We start from the raw sequence: 21332 nt of genomic DNA, 5'->3' as shown, positions 1-21332 counted from the left end.
TCATTAGTAATAGCAACAACAAGAATGGCTATAATAACATTTTAGAAGCTTAAGTCTAGGATTTTACCATATCAGCAGTATTGATTCCATTTCCCCACACCAAATCAAAGGTTCCATTTATGTAGCCTACTTTGTTGGCCACATCTTCAAAGAGCTTTCTGACTGGAGTAGATGCTGGTAAATTTAAAGTGATCCGTTCATTCACTGTCTTTGAATTAGTAGTATCTTGTATTATACATAAGACTCTAGGTTCTTCAGCAGCATTTTCTATCTGAAATTTTAAGAAAAATATGACTTTACATATTATTTATCTTTAAAGCAAAACAAAAGTATAATTAGCCATAAAATTTTATGATTAAATGTAAAAGACCTCACAAAATATTAAGTATTTTCTCTGTATTTTCTCCGTTTTACTATAGTCTGAAACATATTCTAATGGATATGTCAAACATATAAGTACCATATATGTTTGTTTAGAGAAAACCAGGGCATATTTCAGAGTCAACAATCATTCCTGTGATATTTGCTTTCACCTTTCAGATTATAAATCTATGGTAAATAAGCCATGAAGATAGTAATAACTAAGCAATTTTAAGTTAAAAATTACAAAATCTGATCCTTAAAAATGTATCATCATCATGCTAGCACAGTCTAATCAAATATTTCTGGATCTCCTGAAAAAAAAAAAAAAAAAAAAAAAGGGGGGGGAATTGTGCAAAAATGCAGTAAGGACTGTCTAAAGATTACAAAATCTGTAACTAAGGGATACAGGCTACCAGATCTCTTGACCTTTATGCTGCTGTACCCGTAAGCCCAGATGTCCGAAAAGCTCTGTTTATTAATGTGTTGGGAGCTGACAAGCTTATCCAAACAGATGAGCCAGGAGGAGGGAGAAGGAAAAACAAGGCAACAGTTTCAGTTACCAATACAGGCAGGAATTAGGGTCACCAATTCTTCTTCCGCTTTTTCATCTAGTACATAACCCAGTAATTACCAAGAAAAAAAAGAGTTTTTAAAAGGAAACTTTCTCAAATAAGCTATGCCCTCCCTCAAACTGCTAAAAGACATCACCTTTCCACTTTCCACAGGGGTAAAAGACTACATTAAAGATACTTAATGAAAGAAATTCCTTTCCCACCTTCTATAATGGCCATGTCAATGAATGGCACCATCATCTGCCTTGTTGCCAAAACCAAACAGCTGAGCCCAGCGTCTTCCTTCTTTACCTCACACAGTCTCCAAATCCTATCAATTCCACCTTTTGATTATTTCTTGAACTACCTCCTTCACTTTATTCCTGCTTGCAGCAAAAAGAATATCCTACAAGAAAATTATGAAACACTTTCCTAAGAAGTTTAACTTCTTCCAATCTTTATATTCCTTCAACCCAGAATAGTATTTCTGATATACAAATCTGATGATGTAAATCTCTTGCTTTCCCTGAAAGTCAGGTGCGGCATTAAAATGGATCTAGGTGTCTCTCTATCTCCATAATGGGTTATTCAGAAATATGATCTCTACAAATTGGTGGTGTGCATAAAAATTGAATTCTTCCTTCTTTTTTATAACACTATCAATCTCAAACTTTTGTTGCTTCTATATTATCCATTTTTAAATAAGAATAATTATAATTGGCTAGTACTGAAGATGGGATAGTCACAGTTTCCTGTTTGAAGTAATACAATTATCATTTGTTTCTGTGACATACAATTTTGAGTTTCCAAGTGATCATTTAAAGTTATTCCAATTGGTTTAGAAAAAAGTAAGTCACCATAATAATATAATATTTAAAATAAATTGGATAGTACTACAATTCAGACACATCAAAATATTTAATTACCAATAACTTATTTAAAAAATAAAAAGAAAATACATTTCTGTGAAATAAAAAACAAAAGAACATTATTAATATACGTTTCAAAAAGGAAAAAAGCCTTCACCTATACATTTAAGATGTTATATTAACACATATAATAATTTTACATACTTTAATCCTAAACTAAAAAACATAAAATGGATCTTTTTAAGAATGCTTTATGACGAAAGAGTAAATGACTAAAAATATATTTCAACTACAAAAGGTTCACTTTCATGGATTCAATAGTCTACTTCAGGCACAGGTCAGGTCTGCATGATTCAGTGTTCCTGGTATAAAATACTGTAGTAGCCAGATTTTAAAGCTTCAAACAGGCTGCAGCTGATAGTCAAAAGAAGACAACTCTAAGCATTTAGAAATCAAAAGTGCTGTAATAGTAATCATACATAAGAATGGAGATATGGCAACAACCTATGGCCAGGCATTAGCAGTTATGGGTTCTTTCCCTAAATATGTGAATGCAGGGTACAAGCACTCCAAATGCTTCTCCTTCCATATGGGAAAATTATCCCTCAATGGAATCCTGTCTAAACACTAAATGTATTATACAGAAAAAACAAAATTTAATCTCATGTGTGGCTTATATTCTTTTTAGTAACAGCCCTTTTCTTCCTTTTCTGTACATATAAATAATTTTGCTTTTTAAAAAAATAGTAAGAGTATAAAGGAAAAAATGGAAATAATCGTTACTCTATAACCCACAGGTAACTATTTACATTCTTACATATATCCTCCCAAATATTTTATCTGCGTGCGCGTGCACACACACACACACACACACACACACACACACGCACACACAGAGAGGGGGAGAGAGAGAGAGAAAGAGAGAAACACAGAGAGAAGCATACATGCATGCTTCATAATCACAAACACTGGATTACAATATACATGCTGTTTTCTAACTCCTTTCTTATATCATGCAATCTTTCCCTGTAAAGCTTTTCCTAACTCATCATTTTAATAGCAAAGTGGTATTTTTTAGTACATGGATTAACAATAATTTAGTTAATAAATTCTACTTTACTGACTCTTAGACTAGATGTTATTATACTTTTACAAATAATTCTGTGATGAACACCTACATAAAACTTCATATATTTTGTTTCCTTAAAATTCCTATACATAGAATTTCTCAGCAAATTACATTTTACCCTTGAATTCTGTTGCAGGATGATTTAAACAAATAAAAAGTTGTGTTCTTCTTTAAAGCTCTAAGCTAGCCACTCGTTAAATTCTGTTTTACACCCAACTTTCTGGGTCCATTCTTATTTCACCTATACTTTAGTCTAATATGTGGATTTCATCTGAATTTTAGAATCACCACTGCTAATAGTAATCACACTAAAGTAAAATTTCTCTCTTCCTTTCCCCTCTCCAATTTGGGAACTGATAATAAAACAATTATTTTGTTGTCACAATTTTAAGACACCACCAATAAGATATAGCAATAGTTTTTTTTTAATAGCTTTTCAAGAGGGAAAAACAATTATACAATATAAACTAAACATGGAGGAAACATTTCCAAAATATTTAAACGTAAAAAGGTATTTCTTGGAAATGGGGAATTAGGGCAGCTATCTTCTTAATTTCTTTGTGGCTCTAACCTAGACTGATCCTACTTAGGCCCAAAAGTAAAAACAATTACGTCTTGAGGTGGATTAAAGATGGTAAAAAAAATTCTTTGCCCTTCTTTTTTCTTTTTCCTTTTCCCATGAATCTGACCTGGCCATGTGACCATCTAAGACCAACAGAATGTGACATTTTTCCCTAAGTGATACTGTGTAACTTAAGGCAGGACCTTAAGAAACCAGCAGTTTCTGCTTTTCTATTTCTTGGAACATTCCCTCTTTTAAGGCAGCCACCATGTAAGAAATCCAGTCATCCAGGGATCAGCATGCTGTGAGGAAGCAGTAGCAATCCATATAGAGAGGAAGTGGTCACTTGGTGGAGACACTGGGGTGCCTCATCTATGAGAAAAGCCTTTTGGACATTCCACCCAATGCCTGCCACCAACATAATGGAGCCAAGTAATTCTAGATGATGGAGCCAAGTAATTCTAGATGATGCCACCTGGAGCAGAACTGAATAGTTTGTAAGCCCTGGCCCTAATCCCATCCCACAGAACTCAGAACAAATAAACTAATTACCCTATTAAGTCCTACATTTTAGGGTCCACTGTTACACAGTAATAGATAAAAAATAAACATACCTAAATACCTTTAAGCACATCCAAGTTCAAGCAGAGAAAGATATGATGACGGTGCTGTTGGTAGAGATGGGAGGGTACTACTTTTCGTTTAAGACTACACCTAACATTAAGCAAAGGCATCTGAGGATACAACATGATTTAGGGAAGGGGGCAAAAATTTTTAGTCGGAAGGGTTCTCTGATGAATCTGAGGTAACAGAAAACATGTGCAAAGTTTTAGAAAAGCCTAAAGCAGGTTCCATTTAGAAAAACATTTAATGTAGTATAGATGCGCTATCTGAAGGGCACAAAGTTTTCTACACAGAAAATCTAGCCAAGTACAAAAAAAGGTATAAATTATAAAGTTGAAACTATTTATTTTAGACAACTCATAGCAATACTACACTTGTGAGACAGAGAAAGTCAATAGCAGTTACATTTACTGTATATGCTAAGAGTGTTCTGTGTCTAGGTTCACTGCAGAAACAAAGCTAGATTTCCTAGCAAAGTTTGAAGGAAAAAATCCTTTTAAAAAAAGTAAAAAAGGCCAGGCAAGGTGGCTCATGTCTGTAATCACTGCACTTTGGGAGGCCAAGGTGGGCGGATCACTTCAGGTCAGGAGTTTGAGAACAACCTGGCCAACCCAGCAAAACCCTGTCTCAGTTACTAATAATACAAAACTTGCCAGGCATGGTGGCACATGCCTGTAACCTCAGCTACTCGGAGGGCTGAGGCAAGAGAATCACTTGAAACCCGGAAGGTAGAGGCTCCAGTGAACTGGTATCGTACCACTGCGCTCCAGCCTGGGTGACAGAGAGACTCAAAAAAAAAAAAAAGAGTAAAAAGAATAAAACCATAGTCTAGTTTATAAAAGGTGAAACACATGGGATAAAAAACACTAAAAACAATTTTCTTTCAAAGATAGACTTAACTGCTAGAAACATCTAGAAGTCGCTGGTATAGTTGTAAGAAATTTTAGGGCTCGCTGAAGGGATGTTTGCCTCTTAAGTCATCTTGTCTCCTTTTCTTAATATTTCCAATAGTTTTAAGTTCAAATCTGAGTTCTCTGATAACAATATCATAATTTTTTTTTAAAGAAAGAAAAAAAAGAAAGAGAGAAAGAAAGGAAAAAAGAATGAAAGAGAGAAAGAAAGAGGAAGAGAAAGAGGGAGAGAGAACGAGAGTCTTGCTTTATTGCCCAGGCTAGAATGCAGTCTAAAAATGGTATTAAAAACCTCTTTTATGCCAATAATTGTGCTTAACAATGGAGACAGGAAGGAATAAGGGAAGAAAATAACAAACAAGCAGCCAACCAATATTTCATTTAAACCTGTGAAATGCTATGCAATTACTGAGGAATGATTTACTTCCAATTATGTAGTCACTTTTAGAGTAGGTGTGATGTGGTACTGAGAAGAATGTATGTTTTGTGGATTTGGGGTGGAGAGTTCTGTACATGTTTATTAAGCTTACTTGTTCCAGGTCTGAGTTCAAGTCCTGGATATCCATGTTAATTTTCTGTCTCGTTAATTTGTCTAATATTAACAAAGTGATCTTAAAGTCTCCCACTATTATCATGTGGGAGTCTAAGTCTCTTTGTAAGTCATTAAGAACTTGCCTTATGTATCTGGGTGCTCCTGTATTGGGTGTGTATATATTTAGGATCGTTAGCTCTTCTTGTTGCATTAATCCTTTTACTGTTACGTAATATCCTTCTTTGCCTCTTTTGATCCTTGTTGCTTTAAAGTCTATTTTATCAGAGGTGAGAATTGCAACTCCTGCTTTTTTTTTTTTTTTTTGCTCTCCATTTGGTTGGAAAATCTTCCTCCATCCCTTTGTTTTGAGTCTGTGTATCCTTGCATGTGAGATGGGTCTGGATGCAGCATACCGATGGGTTTTGGCTTTTTATCCAATTTACCTGTCTGTGTCTTTTGACTGGGGCATTTAGTCGATTTAAATTTAGGATTAATATTAATATATGTGAGTTTAATACTGCCATTTAATGCTAGCTGGCTGTTTTGCCCATTAGTTGACATAGATTCTTCATTATGTTGATGCTCTTTACCTTTTGGTATATTTTTGGAATGGCTGATACTGGTTGTTCCTTTCTATGTGTAGTGCTTCTCTCAGAAGTTCTTGTAAAGCAGGCCTGGTGGTGATGAAATCTCTTTGAGTACTTGCTTGTTCACAAAAGATTTCATTTTTCCTTCACTTATGAAGCTTAGTTTGGCTAGATATGAAATTCTGGGTTGAAAGTTATTTTCTTTAAGGATGTTGAATATTGGCCCCCACTCTCTTCTGGCTTCATAATTTTTATTTAAAAAAAAAATACTTCCTATGTGTTTCTTATTAAAGAATACAAACTAAGGTTTAAAATTGATAGTATATGTTCAGAATGGCATTAGCAAGTAGAATATAAGTTAATATCAAACAAAATTCAAAATCATCAAGATTTAAACATTTCTAAGAGAAAAAAATTTAAGTATTTTAAAATTATGAAGGTACCTCTTTACCTCTAAATTCAACACATGCTCTCTAAAGACTTTCTTCCTCTCAATGTTATTGCAAATGCTAATATTATGGTTACAAGCTTTTTTTTTTTTTTTTTTTTTTGAGACGGAGTTTCGCTCTTGTTACCCAGGCTGGAGTGCAATGGCCCGATCTCGGCTCACCACAACCTCTGTCTCCTGGGTCAGGCAATTCTCCTGCCTCAGCCTCCTGAGTAGCTAGGATTACAGGCACGTGCCACCATGCCCAGCTGATTTTTTGTATTTTTAGTAGAGACGGGGTTTCACCATGTTGACCAGGATGGTCTTGATCTCTTGACCTCGTGATCCACCTGCCTCGGCCTCCCAAAGTGCTGGGAGTACAGGCGTGAGCCACTGTGCCCGGCCCGGTTACAAGCTTTTACACACACACACACACACACACACACACACACACACACACACACACACAAAATAAGTCCATTTTCTCTCCCTTTTGGTACAGGTGCTGCTATAAGCTAAGTAATTAGGCCCTAGAGCATTATGCATCAGGGTATCCACAGTTCAAGATTAATGTATAGCCACAGATTTTAAAAGAGAATTGATGGTATGAATATTTTTGCTGATTGAAATTTATAAAATGTATCAGCTGCTGGGCGAGGTAGCTCATGCCTGAATCCTAGCACTGTGGGAGGCCAAGGCAGTTGGATTACCTAACGTCAGGAGTTCAAGACCAGCCTGGCCAACATGGCGAAACCTCATCTCTACTAAAAATAAAAAAAATTAGCTAGGCGTTGTGGTGTATGCCTGTAATCCTGTTACTCTGGAGGCTGAGGCAGGAGAATTGCTCGAACCCAGGAGGTAGAGGTCGCAGTTAGCCAAAATCGTGCCACTGCACTCCAGCCTGGGCGACAAGCAAAACTCTGTCTCAAAAAAAAAAAAAAAAAGTATCAGCTTTATTCAGACTCTGCATTTTCATTTTAACAAGTAACAAGTCTAAGGCTATTAATGAAGGTCCTAACTTACACGAAAAAACAGATTTTATTTTTAAGATCCTCTCTTTACCCCACCTCAAAACCCCAGCCAACTCTGATGTTATCTACATGATCTTTTTCTAAGTGGTCTCTTGCTACACTTGGGAAGGAAAGAAGAGATTAAAGGAGGAACTCTGGGGGACAAAAAACAGAGCAAAGGGACTAAAGGAAAATCAAGTATTAAGTAAAGGTTGGACCGGAATGCTACATCACATGGAAGTTTAAGTCTGTAGTGCACAAAGGCTCTCAGGAAGTTAATATTAATAGGATTTCTGGATTTCGACTTTGTAAACTTTTAAATGATTTAATTTCCTACATTATTAATATTTCAGAAAATAAATATATCTGGAAAAATAGGCAACTACAATAACCAACATCATAGCAAAGAGTTCTTTAGTTTTTCTGTCATTTTTTTCTCCCTCATTCACTAGTTAAAAACAAGGTACTGTCAAACATCAATTCATTTACGGTGACTTTATTATTACAATTGGGTAAAATAAAATAGCCAAACAAGCATAAAACATAAGACATGCCTTGATATTAGATAAAAATACTAACATGCTGTTACTTGCTCTGCTGATTATCACACTAAAGCAATTACATCAGCAGTCTACCTGTAAAAATTTCTTCTTCATTTCATCAAAGATATTTTGTCTGCATCTCCAAAACACATCCTATGATATATAAGAACAAAATGAATTACAAATTATTTATATAAAATAAAGGAAGAAGGCAGTGAAATGAGAACAATTAACCTAAAAACATTTTTGCAATAAAATATGTATTAATTAAAGTATTAGTACATCAACTAGAATTTTATTCATAAATGTCCAAGGTTACTGAAAAATCTATGATAAAGATGTGACAAAGAATAAGATAAATATGGAAAATACCCACATTTTAACAAAGAATGATAGCTTAAGAATTGTGTATAAATCAAACGTCGTAAGTCACACATTTTGCGTCCAGTAAAGAAATTCTGCAGTTCTTTACGCTAATGAAAACCAAGAGATCTCTTGATTTTGCTAATCTCTGAGTGAATTTTTCACATGATAGCTACTCTTAAAACAAGATTGCTTAACAATATCACCTGCAACTATTTTAATATGTATCGCCTTATTAGTTTTTTTAACAATTAAATTACAATTAACACAAAAACAGATACAAGGAAATAATAGTAACGTATAATCAAGAGAAAGTCTCTTGAAAAATCTTGGTTTTACATCATTCTACAGTTTTTCTGTACATATTTTATCTTATTCCTCCTTCTTTGGTTAATAAAAAGGTATCAACATATTCTTTTAAAATGTGGTTTTGCTTTTATAATAGAAATATATTTGTTCTAACAGTAACAGTTTTCTGAAAAGCAACTCTGAAATAGCTACCATTGCTTTATCTTATCTTACCTTATCTTATCTTATCTCATCTCATCTTTGGAGATGAAGTCTCATTCTGTTGCCCAAGCTGGAGTGCAATGGCACAATCTCAGCTCACTGCAACCTCAGCATCCTGGGTTCAAGCGATTCTCCTGCCTCAGCCTCCCTGGTAGCTGGGATTACAGGTGCCCACCACCACGCCCAGCTAATTTTTTTGTATTTTTAGTAGAGAAGGGGTTTCACCATGTTGCCAATCTGGTCTTGAACTCCTGACCTCAGGTGATCCACCCACCTCAGCCTCCCAAAGTGCTGGAATTACAGGCATGAGGCACCACATCCAGTCTATCACAGCAGTTATTAATAATTTGATATACATCTCACCAGAACCTTCTCTATTCTATGAATATATTTATTTATTATATAGAGTGCTTTTAACCAAATAGGACAATTTTATTTACCAGTATTTGAAATCTACTTCTTGTCCCTCAATACTCACTCACTTTTCTGTGTCAAATATTTAGTTTAAAAACTGCAGTGTTCCATTATATAGACAAAACATAATTTAGTTAATCTGCTATTAATGGGCATTTAAGCACTTCCAAATATTCACCACAGCACTGCTTAATTTTTTTCCTTAATTTCCCAAAGAAAGAATTACTAGATCAAAGTTTATGTACTCATTTTTAAAATTTTTAATACATGGGGCCTTCTACAAAAAAATTATTGAGCTGCAACTATCTTTCAACACTGTTCTCCTGACCTTTAAGGAGGTGATGCTGTGCAGTGGTAACTAAACTATAAGCAAATCTAAACTATCAGGCGTCCAGCATCCTTTAGGGTCTTTATGTATCTATACCATGTACCTGGAACACTTTTCCCTGGATGTCCTCACCTCTTTTGCTCAAATATCACTGCCGTCGAACTTTAAAACGTGTCCACAAATTCTTTGACTTGCCTCCCTACAAAGTAGGAGTCTAACTTGCCTCCAGCAAAAGTAGGAATCTAACTCCAGTCCCCTTTAATATAGACCAGGCTTAGTGACTCCCTGAAAAGCACAGCATGATTTTTAAGGCTGGGTTAGAAAAGGCATATTAACTTCCTCCTGGCCTTTTCTCAGATCCTTACTCTTAGAATCCAGCCTCCATGCTATGAGGAAGGAAGCCAAGCAGCCAATGGAAAGACTATGTATGGGTTCTAGCCACATCCCAAATGAGATCTCAGTAGACAATCAGCATCAACTACCTACATGTTAAGTGAGGAATCTTTCAGATGATTCTAGCCCCTAGCCTTTCTACTGCCCTCAGCTGATGCCTGGCAGAGCAGAAACAAGTTGTTTCAGCCGAACCTTGCCCAAACTGCACATCTATGAGAAAAGTCACTAGATTGTGGGCAGATCATTACATAGTAAAAGATAATCAAAATAGTTCATTTCTCAATCAAGTCCTTCTCTCACCATCTATCTTATCTAACATTCCAATCCTGTTGGTACTCCTTATCTCCTTTCCTTGCTTCTTCAGGTTTCTTAACAGTACTTATAGCCACCTGAAATATGTGTTTATATTTTACTTGTTTATTGTCTGTCTCTAAAAAACTTCAACTCTGAGCCAAATAAAGTAGTGGATTGGATTTACTCTCCCCACCTTAAACAACTAAAAAGCTATATGAAATGCATGAAGCAATGATTTTCAAACACTGAACAACTGGCAACACAAGGCAATTATCCCTGTGAAAGCAGAAACAAAAACACTGAGCCAGCTTCTAGGCTGCAGTGCAGGAGGGAGAACCCAGGTAGAGTCCAGCAATCTCCCTCAGTTAAAAGATGAAGGAGTTCAAGGGGTGAAAAGAGCCACAGTTCACCGGGCAGAAGAAAGCTAGACACTGTGCAAATAGCAAGCTCCATGACCTAAAATGCAACCCCCTCGCGTGTTCCGAGGAGTTCTCATTAGCATATGTATGTAAAGCGTGTGCCTAAGGCAAGAGAAAGAACCCCGGGAAGGAATCCCTGGAGCTCACTTAGGTTCCCACCAACCAGTCTGTTTTTTTTTTTTTTTTTGGAGACAAGAGTTTTACTCTGTTGCCAGGCTGGCGTGCAGTGTTGCGATCTCAGCTCACTGCAACCTCTGACTCCCGAGTTGAAGTGATTCTCCTGCCTCAGCCTCCCGAGTAGCTGGGACTACAGACATGCGCAACCAGGTCCACCTAATTTTTGTATTTTTTGTAGAAATGGGGTTTCACCATGTTGGCGAGATGGTCTCGATCTCTTGACTTCGTGATCTGCCCACCTCAGTCTCCCAAAATGCTGGGAGTACAGGTGTGCGCCATAGCACCCAGCCACCCACCAACCACAATTTTTTAAATCTCATAATATACATGTCATCAGATAAGGATACTCAGAAGGGTACTGTGTTACTAATGGGACCAAATTAGACCTAAATCTAAAGACTACTCTGGTCCAACCTTAGAAAGCCTAAAAGCAAAACTCAAAAAGGATCAAACTGTTTAACCCATATGAAGATTTTAAAAAATCAGTATTTAAGATAAAAAATAACATGGATGGGATTAACAAATTTAAGCCCTGATGAAGATCAATGAATGAATGCTTAAGACACAGCACTAGAAGCTATTAAAATTAAAACAAAGAGAGGAAAAAGAATGAAAAAAGAAAGAATAGAAAAGTGGGATAATTTTCTTACCAAAAACCATGGAGGCCAATAGGAAGTGGCACAGTATTTTTCAGGTGCTTACAGAAAATAACCGTCAAACCAGAATCCAATAACCAGAAGAAATGCCCTTCAAGAACGACCCAGGAATTGCTTTAGTAATCAAGTAGAAGTCAAGACATACTCAAATGAAGGAAAACTCAAAGAATCTGCATCTAGTGGAAGTACCCACAGGAAGAAATGGCTAAATAAAGTTCTTTAAACAAAAGAGAAATCATCAAAGAAACCTTAGAACATCAGGAAAAAAGAATACAGAAAGCAAAAATATGGCTAAATGTAATACATTTTCCTTCTCCTCTTGATTTTTAATTAAAGACGTGACAGTTGAAGAAAAAATTAAAACATTGTCTGATGTGGTTACAAGTCAAGAAAATATTTAACACAATTATAAACAGAGTAGGGTAAAAATACGTAAAAAGAGAGGTAAGGTTTCTACATTTCACTTGAACTTGTAAAATAACACCAGCAGACTGTGATAAGTTGGTATATGTTATGTCATACCTACACAAGCCACCAAGAAAGCTATACAAAGGGCAACAATAAAAATACTATAAGTTAATCAAAATAGAATTAGACAAATGTTCACATAACCCACAGGAAAACAAAAAAAGTTAACAGAGAAATAAAAAAAAGCAAGCAAAAAATAAAATGTCACACTTAAGCTCTAACACATTAGTCATTACATTAAATATAAATGATCTAAATACACCAATTACCAGAAAAGAAATTTTTTTGGCTCACAGTTCTGGAGACTAGGAAATCCAATAACAAGATGCCAGCATCTGGCAAGAGCTTTCCTGCTACATCATAACATGGTGGAAGACATCACACAGTACAAGAGCAAAAAGAGGGTGAAAGAGGGTGAACCCACTCCCACAATAATGAATCCACTCCTGTGATAATGACAGTCCATCCGTGAGGTCAGAGCGCTCATGATCTAAATACCTCTTAAAGGTATTTGACATCTCTCAGTACTATTATAGCATAAACTAAATTTCCACATTTTGAAGACGAAAAACATTCAAACGAGAGCAAAGTTTGATGCAAATCCTATCAAAATCCCAGCAAGAGTTTTTGAAAATTTGGATGATTATCCTGAAATTTATATGGAAAGGCAAAGGAACCAGAAAAACTAAAAGGATTTTGAAAAAAAATAAAGTGAGAGGTCTCAGTTTAGTTGATTTTGAGATTTAATAGATAGCAACAGTAATCAAGGCTGTATGGTATTGGTAGGCAGATAAATAGGTCAATGTCACAAATGAAACCTATACAAATATGCACAACTGATTTTTGACTAGGTATGAAAGCAATTCAATGGAAGGAAAAATAGTTTTTCCAAAAAATGATGCTGGAACATTTCTTTTAGACATCCAGAGGCAAAAACAACAACAACAAAACAAAACACCACCTCAACCTAACTCTCCAACTTATATTAAAATTAACTTAAATGTTGATCATAAACATAAATGAAAAACATAAAACTATAGAACCTTTAGGAAAACACACAGGAGAAAATGTTCTCAGAACTCAGGCTAGGCAGAGTCCTCAGCCTTGACACCAAAATCATGATCCATAAAAGGAAAAATAAATTAGACTTCATCAAAATTTAAAATGTCTACTCTGCAAAGATTCTGTTAAGGATTAAAAGTTAGACTGGGAGAAAATATTTCAAACCACATAATCAATAAAGGACTAGTATTTAGAATATATAAAGAACTCTGAAAACCTATAATAAAAAAGCAAACAATCTAATTAGAACATAGACAAAAACCATGAAAAGACATTTCAATGAAGAGCATAAACAGATGCAAATAAGCACATAAAAAGATGTACAACATACTAACCATTAGAGAAATGCAAATTAATACCATAATGAAATATTACCACGCAGTTTTCGGAATGGCTAAAGTAAATAAGTAATAAGGCCTAATATCTATCCTGAAGGGAGAATGAAAGCAGAGGGAATATTTAAATAAATAATGGTTTAGAACCCTTCAAGACCCAATGAAAGACACCAGTCCATAGAGTCAAGAATCTCAAAAAATCTCAAGCAGAGTAAAAAGAGAAGAATTTAAATGCAGTCAGAGCAAGCCAGGCATAGTGGCTCACACCTGTAATCCCAGCACTTTGAAAGGCCCAGATGGGCAGATCATTTGAGGTCAGGAGTTTGAGACCAGCATGGCCAACATGTCAAAACCCCGTCTGTACCAAAAACAAAAAATTAGCTGGGTGTGGTGGTGCACACCTGTAATCCCAACTACTTAGGAGGCTGAGGCAGGAAAATCGCTTGAACCCGAGAGGCAGAGGTTGCAGTGGGCCAAGATTGCGCGATTATATGCCAGCCTGAGTGACAGACTGAAACTCTGTCTCAAAAAATAAAATTAAAAATTAAAAAAATGTAGTAGAGAGAAACAGATTGCCTTAAAAGAAATAACTAGACTAATACCTGATTTGTCAATAGAAAAAACTCTGGGCCAGAAGGCTGGAGTATGTATGATACTTTCATTGTTGTGAGAGAAAGTAACTGTTACGCCACAATGCTATAAACAGCGAAAATATCTATAAGGATGGAAAAACAGAGATTTCTGTCAGCAACAGATTATCATTAAAGAAACTCCTTAAAAAAAGGTACTATAGGAAAAAAGAAAGTGACCCCAAAAGAAAGGTGATGAATCCTGACCTAGCCACCTAGACTGATGACAGGTATGTTTAAAAACATTTTTATTAAACTACCGCAATGCCATCATCATCATCTGTTAACCAAATCATGTTCACCACCAAGACATTTTTCCAGAAAAACCACCAACAACTCAGGGGAACACAATGCCTAAACTGTAAGCTTATATATGCCATCTAATCAGGCACAGACAGACTTTGTTTATCTGATATGAAACAGATTGTTCATGAGTTTTAGCTCTAAAAAACCTACAACTTTCCCTCTCCTGAGCCTTGAGTCTTATCCTGACCAGCACCCCTTTGTATTGGATCTAGTTCCCAACTTAATAGTAAAATTGTTACTCAGTGTTCAATCTTTGGTCACAAAGCTTTTGTTTTCTTTTTAACAAAGGAGATAGGAGAGAAATGGATAGCTACAAAGATTAACTCAAAATAGATAAAGACCTATATGTAATGAGGTAAAACTATAAAAACTCTTAGAACAAAACAAAGGGGAAAAGTTTCTTGACACTGAATTTGACAATGATTTCTTGGACACGTTACCAAGATACATGCAGCAAAATAAAAATAGGTAACTTGATCGAGACCATCCTGGTCAACATGGTGAAACCCCGTCTCTACTAAGAATACAAAAAAAATTCAGCTGGGCATGGTGGCGCGTGCCTGTAATCCCAGCTACTCAGGAGGCTGAGGCAGGAGAATTGCCTGAACCTAGGAGGCGGAGGTTGCGGTGAGCCGAGATCGCGCCATTGCACTCCAGCCTGGGTAACATGAGTGAAACTCCGTCTCAAAAAAAAAAAAAAAAAAAAAATAGGTAACTTGGATTTCATCAAAATAAAAACTCTAATACATCAAAGGGCACTATCAGAGTAAAAAGACAACCCACAGAATGGGAGAAAATATTTGCAAACCATATATAAGAGATTAATACCCTGAATATATAAGAGATTAATACCCTGAATATATAAACAACAAGAAAACCCAAAAAGGCTGATTAAAAAATGGACAAAGAACTTAAACATTTCTCCAAAGAATATATACAAATAGCCAACAAGCACATAAAAAGATGCTCAACATAAGCAATCATCAGGAAAATGCAAATCAAAAACCAGGAGTAACCACTTCACACCCATTATAGGATGGCTACTGAAATGAAAGAAAGAGAAAGAAGGAAACAACAAGTGTTGATAAGGATGTAGAGAAACTGGAACTCTTGTGCACTGCTGGTAGGAAACTAAAATGGTGCAGCCACTGTGGAAAAGTTTGGTGGTTACTCAAAAAATTAAACACAGAATTACCATAAGATCCAGCAATTCCATTTCTGGGTATATTCCCAAAGGAACTGAAAGATTCCCACATTTGCCTGGCCTGAACAAGAAACTCCCTTCCCCCTGCCCCCAACAGGGTGGTGTAGAAGAAGGCTGAGAAGGCTGATGGAAACTTCTTCACAGCCCAAAGGTGAGGATAACAGCTTTCACTTTTACGTTAATAAAGGCTATGTGGAGAATAACAACAAAGTGCTCCTACCCCTCCCAGCAAAGCAGGTGTCTGCAGAAGCTTAAGGGGAGCCTGAACTTCACCCCCACTGAGCAGTAACAAGGCACCCTTCCCACTCCAGGTTACAAAAAAAAAAAAAAACCAGATGAGGAAGCCGGACTTCTACCCCCACCTTGTAGTAATGAGGGAATGCCCCCTTTCCACTGCTGGCATGGTATTGGAGGAGATCTGTCAAAAACAGAAGACATAAATAAGATCCAGTCTCATAATACCCAAACGTCCAAGATATAACAAAAAATTCATTTATACCAAGAACCAGGAATATCTCAACTTGAATGAGAAAGACAACCAACAGATTCCAACAAAAAGATGACAACAGATCTTTGAATTATGTGACAAACATTTTAAAGCAGTCATCACAAAAATGTTTCAACAAGCAATTACTTACATGAAATGTCTGAAAAATCAAAGTCTCAGCAAATAAATAACAGATAAAACTCAAAACTAATTAGGAGGGCTCAACAGCAGAAAGAAAATGACAAAAGAATCAGTAATTCTGAAGATAAAAATAATGAAAATTACCTAAACAATAAAGAAAAACAGACCCTAAAACAATGATCAGTGGCAAGCATCTGGCAGGACTGTAATAAAAGATCTAACATTCATATCATTCAAATCCTGGAAGAAAAGGAGAAAGAGAGCAAGTTTAAAAAGTACTTGAGTAACAACTGAAAACTTCCCAAATTTGGCAAAAGACATTAACCTACATACTCAAGAAGCTGAGCAAACCACAAATAAGGTAAACCTAAAGAAATTCATCTCAGGACACATCATAATCAAATCCCTTAAGAACTAAAGACAAAGAGAAAGATTTTTTCAAGTATTTAGGGGAAAACCCATCTTAACTATAAGGGCAGAACAATTCAAATGACAGCAGAATTCTCACCACACGGAGGCAGAAGTAAGTTGCACAACACTTTCCAAGGGCTGAAAGAAGAGCTGTCAATCCAGAATTACATATCCAGTGAAAATATCCTTTAGGCATCATGGAGAAATCAAGACGTTCTCAAATAAAGAAAAACGGATTTGATGCCAGCAGACTAATCTAAAAGAAAATGGCTAAAGAAAGTTCCCCTAAATAGAAATAAGAATGCTAAAAATCTACTTTACATTAAAAATAAGATTGTTATATTCTATGATAATGTATAAATATGATATACACACGCACAGAGAATGGGACATTATTCGATTTTTTTTTTATTGTACTTTAGATTCTGGGGTACATGTGCAGATCATGCAGAACTGTTGCATAGGTATACACATGGCAATGTGATTTGCTGTCTCCATCCCCCAGTCACCTACATCTGGCATTTCTCCATGTTATACCACTGCGACCTCCCCAACCCCCACTGTCCCTCCCTTGGTGCCCCCACCCCAGAACAGATCCCCATGTGTGATGCTCCCCTCCCCGTGTCCCTGTGTTCTCATTATTCAACTCCTGCCTATGAGTGAAAACACGTGGTGTTTGATTTTCTGTTCTTGTGTCAGTTTGCTGAGAATAATGGTTTCCAGATGCATCCATGTCCCTACAAAGGACACAAACTCATCATTTTTTATGACTGCATAGTATCCCATGGTGTATATGTGCCACATTTTCCTTGTCCAGTCTATCGTCAATGGGCATTTGGGTTGGTTCCAGGTCTTTGCTATTATAAACAGTGCCACTATGAACATATGTGTGCATGTGTCTTTATAACAGAACAATTTATAATCCCTTGAGTATATACCAAGTAACGGGATTGCTGAGTCAAATGCAATTTCTATTTCTACATCCTTGAGGAAGTGCTACAGTGTCTTCCACAATGGATGAACTACTTTACACTCCCACCAACAGTGTAAAAGTGTTCCTATTTCTCCACATCCTCTCCAGCATCTGTTGTCTCCAGATTTTTTAATGATTGTCATTGTAACTGGTGTGAGGTGGTATTTCAATATGGTTTGATTTGCATTTCTCTAATTATCAGTGATGATGAGCATTTTTTCATGTTTTTTGGCCTCATATCATCTTCTTTTGAAAAGTGTCTGTTCATATCCTTGGTCCACTTTTGGATGGGCTTGTTTTTTTCTTGTAAATCTGTTTTAGTTCTTTGTAGATTCTGGATATTAGCCCTTTGTCAGATGGGTAAATTGCAAAAATTTTTTCCCATTTTATTGGTTGCCAGTTCACTCTAATGGTTGTTTCTTTGGCTGTACAGAAGCTCTGGAGTTTAATTATGTCCCATTTGTCTATTTTGGCTTTTGTCGCCAAATGCTTTTGGTGTTTTAGTCATGAAGTCCTTGCCTATGCCTATGTCCTGAATGGTTTTGCCTAAGTTTTCTTCTAGAGTATCTATGGTGTTAGGTCTTATGTTTAAGTTTTTTATCCATCTGGAGTTAATTTTAGTGTAAGGTTTCAGGAAGGAGTCCAGTTTCTGCTTTCTGCAAACTGCTAGCCAGTTTTCCCAACACCATTTATTAAACAGGGAATCCTTTCCCCATTGCTTGTTTTTGGGGAAAAAGATAAGATGGTTGTAGATGTGTGCCATTGCCTCCAAGGCTGTTCTGTTCCATTAGCCTATATCTCTGTTTTGGTACCAGTACCATGCTATTGTGATTACTGTAGCCTTGAAGTATAATTTGAAACCAGGTAGCATGATGCCTCCAGCCTTGTTCTTTTTTGCTTAGGATTGTCTTGGCTATGCAGGCTATCTTATGGTTCCATACGAAGTTTAAGGTGGTTTTTTCCAGCTCTATGAATAAGGTCATTGGTAGCTTGATGGGAATAGCATTGAATCTATCAATTACTTTGGGCAGTATGGCCAGTTTCATGATATTCATTCTTCCTAACTATGAGCATGGAATGTTTCTCCATCTGTTTGTGTCCTCTCTTATTTCCTTGAGCAGTGGTTTGTAGTTCTCCTTGAAGGGGTCCTTTACATCCTTTGTTAGTTGTATTCCTAGGTATTTTATTCCCTTTGTAGCAAATGTGAATGGCAGTTCATTCTTGGTTTGGCTCTCCTTAAGTCTGTTATTGGTGTATAGAAATGCATGTGATTTTGGTACACTGATTTTGTATCCTGAGATTTTGCTGAAGTTGCTTATCAGTTTAACGAGATTTTGGGCTGAGACGATGGGGTCTTCTAAATATAGAATCATGTCGTCTGCAAATAGAGACAATTTGACTTCCTCCTTTCCTAATTAAATACCCTTTATTTCTTTTTCTTACCTAATTCCTCTGGATAGGACTTCCGATGCTATATTCAATAGGAGTGGTGAGAGACGGCATCCTTGTCTAGTGCCAGATTTCAAAGGGAATGCTTCCAGTTTCTGTCCATTCAGTATGATATTGGCTGTGGGTTTGTCGTAAATAGCTTTTATTATTTTGAGACATGTTCCTTCAATACCCAGTTTATTGAGTGTTTTTATCATAAAGGGCTGTTGAATTTTGTCAAAGGACTTCTCTGCATCTATTGAGATAATCGTGTGGTTTTTGTCTTTAGTTCTGTTTATGTGGTGCACTACATTTATAAAGTTGCAAATGTTGAACCAGCCTTGCATCCCGGGATGAAGCCTACTTGATCGTGATGGACAAGCTTTTTGATGTGCTGTTGTAATTGGTTTGCCAGTATTTTATTGTAGATTTTTACATCGATGTTCATCATGGATATTGGCCTGAAGTTTTCTTTTTTTGTTGGGTCCCTGCTGAGTTTTGGTATCAGGATGATGTTGGTCTCATAAAATGATTTGGGAAGGATTCCCTCTTTTTGGATTATTTCAGATAGTTTCAGAAGGAATGGTAACAAGTCCTCTTTGTACATCTGGCAGAATTCAGCTGCGAACCCATCTGGACCTGGGCTTTTTTTGGTTCGTAGGCTATTAATTGCTGCCTCAGCTTCAGCCCTTCTTATTGGTTTGTTAAAGGTTTCAACTTCTTCCTGGTTTAGGCTTGGGAGGTGCAAGTGTCCAGGAATTTATCCATTTCTTCCAGGTTTACTGGTTTATGTGCATAGAGTTGTTTGTAGCAATCTCTGATGGTCATTAGTAATTCTGTGGAATCGGTGGTGATATCCCCTTTATTGTTTTGTATTGCTTCTATTTGATTCTTCTCCCTTTTTTTATTAGTCTGGGCAGCAGTATCTGTTTTGTTGATCTTAAAAAAAAAAAAAAAAAAAAACAGCTCCTGGATTTATCAATTTTTTTTTGAAGGGTTTTTTGTGTCTCTATCTCCTTCAGTTCAGCTCTCATCTTAGTTATTTCTTGTCTTCTGCTAGCTTTTGAGCTTTTTTATCTTGCTCCTCTAGCTCTTTCAATTTTGATGATAGGGTGTCAATTTTAGATCTTTCCTCACTTCTCTGGTGGGCATTTATTGCTATAAATTTCCCTCTCGATACTGCTTTAAATGTGTCCCAAAGATTCTGGTATGTTTTGTCTTCATTCTCATTTGTTTCAAAGAACATCTTTATTTCTGCATTCATTTCAGTGTTTATCCAGTCAACTTTCAGAAGCAGGTTGTTCAGTTTTCACGAAGTTGTGCAGTTCTGAGTTAGTTTCTTAACTCTGAGTTCTAATTTGATTGTCCTGTGGTCTGAGAGACTGTTATGATTTCCATTCTTTTGCATTTGCTGAGGAGTGATTTACTTCCAATTATGTGGTCAATTTTAAAGTAGGTGCAATGTGGTGCTGAGAAAATGTAGATTCTGTGAATTTGGGGTGGAGATTTCTGTAGATGTCTATTAGGTCTGCTAGGTCCAGTTCTGAGTTCAAGTCCTGGATATCCTTGTTAATTTTCTGTCTCGTTGATCTGTCTAATATTGACAGTGGAGTGGTAAAGTCTCCACTATTATTGTGTGGGAGTCTAAGTCTCTTTGTAGGTTGTTAAGAACTTGCTTTATGTAACTGGGTGCTCCTGTATTGGGTGCGTATATGTTTAGGATTGTTAGCTCTTCTTGACGTATTGATCCTTTTACCATTATGTAATGCCCTTCTTTGTCTCTTTTGATCTTTGTTGGTTTAAAGTCCATTTTATCAGAGACAAGGATTGCAACTCCTGCTTTTTTTGGCTCTCCATTTGCTTAATAAATCTTCCTCCATCTCTTTATTTTTAGCCTATGTGTATCCTTGCACGTGAGATGGGTTTCCTGAATACAGCATACCAATGGGTCTTGACTTTTTACCCAATTTGCCAGTCTGTGTCTTTGGATTGGGGCATTTAGCCCACTTACATTTAAGGTCAATATTGTTATGTGTGAATTTGATCCTGCCATTTTGATGCTAGCTAGATGTTCTGCCTGTTAGTTGACAAATTTTTTTCACTGTGTTGGCGCTCTTTACCATTTGGTACGTTTTTGGAGTGGCTGGTACTGGTTGCTCCTTTCCTTGTTTAGCGCTTCTTTCCCGAGCTCTTGAAAGGCCGGCCTGGTGGTGATGAAATCTCTCAG

The 21332-nt window shown here is 36.5% G+C and overlaps 1 protein-coding gene across 4 annotated transcripts in view; it reads right to left on the bottom strand.

Moving 5' to 3' along the window:
* USP47 (ubiquitin specific peptidase 47) overlaps positions 1 to 21332 on the bottom strand; it is a 138165-nt gene that overhangs the window by 91862 nt on the left and 24971 nt on the right. For 2 of the 4 annotated variants that reach the window (XM_032240755.1, XM_032240756.1), the window contains one exon: positions 68 to 271. The exons of 1 other annotated variant lie outside the window; for it this stretch is intronic. In XM_032240755.1, the coding sequence (XP_032096646.1) occupies positions 68 to 271 (204 nt within the window). Of the gene's footprint in view, positions 1 to 67; positions 272 to 8200; positions 8261 to 21332 lie in introns of those variants that run through there. One more of the 4 variants, XM_032240754.1, reaches the window with a different exon arrangement.

Source organism: Sapajus apella, unplaced genomic scaffold (genome assembly GCF_009761245.1).
Source record: "Sapajus apella isolate SASKATOON/1434 unplaced genomic scaffold, GSC_monkey_1.0 scaffold47, whole genome shotgun sequence".
NCBI classification, from domain to species: domain Eukaryota; kingdom Metazoa; phylum Chordata; class Mammalia; order Primates; family Cebidae; genus Sapajus; species Sapajus apella.
This window is presented reverse-complemented; position numbering and strand designations above follow the sequence as displayed.